Source organism: Marmota monax, unplaced genomic scaffold, assembly GCF_021218885.2.
Source record: "Marmota monax isolate L192 unplaced genomic scaffold, Marmota_monax_Labrador192_F-V1.1 WCK01_AAM20220418_F8-fsc00179, whole genome shotgun sequence".
Classification (NCBI taxonomy): Eukaryota; Metazoa; Chordata; class Mammalia; order Rodentia; family Sciuridae; genus Marmota; species Marmota monax.
The window spans coordinates 4,887,686-4,893,523 of NW_026695200.1; the positions used below are offsets into that span (position 1 = coordinate 4,887,686).

Sequence of the window (5,838 nt, forward strand, 5' to 3'; positions counted from 1 at the left end):
CATAAGATATTAAAGGCAAAGAACTGTTTACCTGATCCTAGAATTTACTGTCAGTAAGAATCATAAGATTGTGGTTAAATTGCATAGAAACAGACATTCTGTATTTATAAAAGCATAGTATGCTCTTAATGCCATCATAGGCATTACTAATAAAATGCTTTCTAAGTCCTTTAAGATTTCAGTGTGTTAAAATTGGCTGTAGACATGGAGTCATTTTCATTAGATGCTAATCACTGACATCTATGCAGGGACAGAAAGATTATGCACACAACTCACACAATAGCCCATATTGCTAGCCTTTGATTTTTAGCTTTCATCTCTGCATTTATTTTATTACATAACATATATATTATGGGGTATATTATTTTATATATATTTTCAAATACATAACTTTAATACTTATACACATATTGTATATATATATGTCATTCTTAAATATATACTTCCAAATATAAATAATTTCACATCAAGCTAAACAGGATAAAAACATGTAAACATATGCACTTGGTTTTGGTCAAGTAAAACACGAAATCACAAAGTAACCACAAGTTAACAAGTGCACTTGAAGAGGAAAGAGGGAAAAAACAGACATGTAAACAAGACAGCAGCTGCAAGGCCCTGCAAGGGTCCATTTTTTAAGGCTATTGTGGCAAAAAGCTCCTAATTCAATAAGACTTCTCTTTTCACACTGTCACAATTATTCTTGAGGGACTTCACAATGAGTAGAAATTCTGTAAACACTACACTATAACTGAGTGAATACTGTTGGAAACAGACATAACAAAACAAACCATCAACTGACAGAAATATTCATTTCACCAAACAATAACTGTAAGGACATTTTGTTACTTTTTTTTAACACAGAAAACATCATAATCCTTGTGGGGAGAAATAGGGAATAGACAAGAAAACAGAGAAACACTGCATAAAGATTGCCTCAATAGCCCCTGAAAGCAATAGGCATGTCAATCAATAAAGGGAGAACAGGCAGCAGAACAGCAGATGACAGAGCCTCAGCAGACTAGACCATGTGCCACAGCATGATACTATGGATTAAAATTGAAATATTCTTCCAGCTGATAATAAAGCCAAGCCCACTGATCATCAGAGAAAGGAAAACCAACTCTCATTGCAAGAAACCGCTTAAACAACAGATTGGCCAGCCAACGTATGACAAGCTCCTTTTTACTGCTTTTAAAGAGCATGTTGCTCTCTGACACCCGCACAGGCTCCAAAACTTGATGCCAGTATATGCCGGATGGGCCACCACCTCGCCTATGATGGCCCCAGTGGTATGTATGCTTGTAAAAACAGTTCTCTCCAAATGGGCAGTAACCCCTGCCATGAGCAAAATATCTGCAGTCCTTCTTTCTCATTCCCTCCTTGTATTGCTGAATAAGTTTCTCCTTCTCTTCCTCATCCTCCACCCAGAACTCACTGGGAGTGACAAAGCTGGAGGGCACCCTGCACTGTGGGCAGGACTTACTGATTCTGTTCTCAAACTGTCTGACACTTCTCCACCTGCGGATACATTGAATACAGAAGGTGTGGTTGCAGTTGTAAAGGATGCCAAAGCGGCGGTCGCAGGGGTTGGCTTTCTCATAGACAACCTCCATGCAGATGCCACACACTTTGTCCATGCTGCGCTGCACAGCAAACGAGAGCTCCATATCTCTCTCGTGTGCTTCCATGCAGGCACTTATATGAGCTTCCCGCTGAGCAGCATCCACGGGGTGTAAGGCCTGCAGCCCACACATGTCGCATATATCTCCGTGGAGGTAAAAACAGCTCTCCCCATTAATGCATCGTCCCCTGGCAGCATAGCGGCAAAGCTGCATCCCCATGCCCACAGCCATCTGCTCTCTCTCAGGCACCGGCCTCTGTAGAGGAGCCTCGGGACCATACGGTGGGACCATGCGGCCTCGGTAGGGCTGCCCGGGAACAAACTCAATGGCACCCTCCCAGCCTTGTGCACCTGCTCCTCCGGCAGCTTCAAGGCCTGCATTGTCTGTCTCAGCTTCAAAGAAACCCCTTTCAGCAGCCCAGCCAATCAGAGGCAAGGAGCTTGAGGATGCAGCAGGAGGGGCTTCCGCCACTTCCTGAGTCGGGGGCTCGCTCTGCGCAGCCGTACTAGGTCCTCTGTCTGCAGAGGCCTCAGGCGGCGAAACGTGGCCCTCCCTGGCCATCTGCCGCACAGAGGGGTCGTGGGAGTAGCGGCAGTTCTCCCCCTCTTTGCATTGCCCATGCAGATAATACCTGCAGACGATTTGCTTTCTCCAGTCGCCACTGTTCGGTTCCGGAAGAGGGTTAGGGTTGGCCCCGCCCCCTGCGGCCTGGGCGTGCCCCACAGCCTCTGTGCCGGGGTGAGCTGGGCCAGGAGCCACAGGGAATGAGGCCAGGCCCGAAGGCACGTCGAGAGGATTTACACCTAAAGTTGCAGACTCTCCAGAGACCTCAAACCCGGGGAGGCCCGGCCCAGACACACCCTCCCCCGCTGCCTCGGCACCTGCCTCGGCCCCATCTGCCTCGCAAGTTTCAAAGGGAGCTGCAGCCTCTTCCATAGCACCTTCTTGTCCCCAAAAAGGCTCCAGAATGTCTCTAGTTGTTTTAGGTTTAAAATTTGAAGCCTGGAGCTCCGATCGAGCACGGTGGCTTCTCTAGAAGAAGTGTTCACTTTTTTTCCTTCCCCCCTGAAACCTGGTCCCTGTGAACTTTGGTTCCTACTGCTTGTTCTGTAGGAAGTGTGTAGGACACTTCCTGTGGTGACACCACTTGCATGCTATTGGCTCTGCATTGTGGATCTCCAAGCTGACATTTTTCTTTTTGTTCTTGTGAGCCGGAGCGGCTACAGCCCCCTTTGTATGGCGTTTGCCACTCCTCCGGCTTTGTTCAGGCAGACCCTAATCCCCCCATTCATCACCGTTTTCTCCGGAGAATGAGGTTTTAATTAAATGTTTTCAAGTATCCATTGTGCACATTTTATTTGATTATTTTTTCCATCTGTTACAAAAAAATCATAATCGTTGCTTTCTCCCTTTGTTCCTGAAGCATTTCATTCACAAATACTATAAATTTATTTTTTTGTTCACGCCATTTTATGTCTGTGGCTTTACTTATTGTATTTTATTATTTAATTATTTACTCCGTGACTCTCCAGTGTTAGAAGCTTTTTCTTGTTTTGTTCTGTTGACAAGAGAGCATTCCTTTTGGTCTTTATTATTATTATTTTTTAACTTTAGGGGCTTTCATTGTGGATACGCTTTTCACTAGCAAGGCATTGTCAGCAGGGAGCCTTTCTCATTCGAGGCTTGTCAGTGCTTGTCAGATGTCTTCCTTTGTTATAGTTCTTAACTCTCGCTTCCCCCAAAGTGTAGAAGCTGTAAATTTGTCCCGTCTTAACGCTGTCTTAATAAACCACTCTGCCCTGTGGGACCCAGGCTTTTTATTTTTCCTGTTGATTTAATTCATGATGGTCCATTGTTTCCCTTCCTTTCATCTATGTCCATACTCTATTGCTGCAGTGCAGCATCTCATAATGTATTCTTTTGCCATACTCTCACAAGTGTTAATTTTTAATTTCCATGAGAGAGCATTCTTTTGTTGTTTTAGATATATTTTATTAGATTAATAATTTCCATGTGTATTTTTAAATTTATAAGAGTACTTTTGATGATATCCGAAGTTTTATCCTGTAATTTTCAGCATTTTGGGGAGAGAGAATTATTTTCTCTTCCTTCATTTTCTTTGCATGATTATTTGAACTTTAAAGTCTCAAATATTTAACTTACTAATTATTTCTTAAGATAAACCCTTATGTGTTGTTATGTCACCACTTTAAATATTATTGGATCTTGTTTGCTAAAACATGTACCTTATAGGGATTTATAACCTGAATTTACATTTAAGAGTGGACAGAAGTTTAAATATTTATTATATACTCTTTTAGGTCAATGTATTAAGTCCTAATTAAAGAAATTTAAAAAAAATCATAAGCAAAGAAAGCAGAGAGTAGCAAATAATAAATATAGAAAAGCAATGAATTAAGAACAATAAGCATAAAATGAGGGGGCTAAGTCAAGTAAAATTCTTTGAAAGGATTTTTTGAAACTCATAAATTTCTGGTGCAACTTATCAGGGTAAAATGAAGAAGGCTTAAATAACCAAGATTGACAAAGCTCTGTAATTTTAAAAGTATTATCACTAATTAATAACAAATACTAAAAACCACAAGACAATATCAGGAACAAGTTTGACAATTAAACTTTAAAGTTGAAGTAGTCATACACCTATAAACAAATCTATTAATAAAAATGTCAGGGGCAAAAAAATAATTATAAGGTCTATTATGTCAATTTAATATGCAATTAAAATTATTCTCCAAGTAAAGCTTATACAGCTTTCTCTCTTACATAAATATAAAGGCAGAAAAGCCTTTATTTATATTCTAAGTCATGGCTAACACATTAGGACAAGCAAAGGAATAAAAGACATTAGAATTGTAAAGAAATTATTGGTGGAAAGCATCAGAAAATTGAGAATAATTTCAAGGTAAAAATGCTGCATTTAGTAAGCATACTTAAAAGGACATTGGACAGGAATGCAATGAAATATTAATGCTCTCTCTGTATCTCTCTTTATCTCTCTCCATTCTGTATAAGAAATAAATTGGACATTTAACTTAAAAGCATTTTGACAGCATTGAAAGTTAACTATCTGAGGGATTAAAATAGTTAGTACTGTACACAAGAGCTCGTGTGTACCAATTTCTCCACAGATTCACAAACACAAGAATTCTAAATATGTATAGATATATATTATCTGTTTAATGTTTAATGTTATATTCCCAGACCTATGTCTAAGTCATGTTGGATCCTCTTTATGTATATATATATATATATATATATATATATATATATATATATATATCTGTGCAGTAGAATTCTCTGTGATTAATTTATATATGAACCATTCAGTATAATATCCATGACCTCTTATGGCTACTGAGAAATTGAAATGTGGCTAGAACAACTGAGGATTTGAATTTTTATTTTTTAATTAAAAATTTAATAGCCACCTGTGACTGTTTGCAACAAGATTGAACACCGAAGTTCAATATAGTATTTGACCATCACAAGCCCTCAAACATAGGAATCTGAGAAATAGAATGTTTTCTGACCTGCTCAATGATATACACCTAGGATGAGCAATATCTGCTTTCACATCTTCACTCTATGGCTCCCAATTATGTTGATGTCCTACCATCTCATGTTTTTTGTATCTCCTAGTTTTATTTTGGCAATATTTCATATGTAGTATTATAAATATAATCAAACCCCAATATTTAAATATATGAGACCAAATAACTAAATATATTGGGTAGTGCATCTTATGAGAAATAAGCAAATATTTCCCATCTTAGACAAAGTGCTATCCTTAGAGAATTTTCTGTGACTACCTTTCTCCATATTCATACTCTTTATGTATGATAAACATTCATGTTTTCACATGTTTTGTGGGGGAGCACATTTGTGACATTTCTTTAGTTATTTATTTCAAAAAGCCTTCTTCCCTCAGAAAAAAACCTGAGATTCCTCAGGGACTGGAACTTGGCTGATGAGCCACTTAGATAGTCAGCATTTGGGGTTCCACAAGCAATAAGGGTAAGCAAAGCTCCTACTGAAGGCTCTGCTAAAGCACTCACATTACCAGGACATGTAATAAAAACGGGGAAAGTGATTTACAGCTTTGCAGAGTGGAGGCATGGTCCACACAGTTTAACAATACCTCAGGAGGTGGTAGGCTAGTTCAGAAGTGAACTATAGGGATGGGATATAAAAA

The 5,838-nt window shown here is 39.2% G+C and overlaps 1 protein-coding gene across 1 annotated transcript; it reads right to left on the reverse strand.

Annotated features, from left to right (window-relative positions):
• Positions 1-301: 301 nt before the first annotated feature.
• Positions 302-2,646, reverse strand: Mkrn3 (makorin ring finger protein 3). Its single transcript, XM_046428822.2, has one exon. It carries the CDS (start codon positions 2,559-2,561, stop codon positions 1,047-1,049), a length of 1,515 nt encoding a protein of 504 aa, XP_046284778.1. The 5' UTR covers positions 2,562-2,646; the 3' UTR covers positions 302-1,046.
• Between the last annotated feature and the right edge of the window lie 3,192 nt (positions 2,647-5,838).

What these genes read in the sequence shown, in the direction of transcription:
- Mkrn3 (XM_046428822.2), bottom strand. Translation starts at nt 2,561, where the DNA reads ATGGAAGAGGCTGCAGCTCCCTTTGAAACTTGCGAGGCAGATGGGGCC.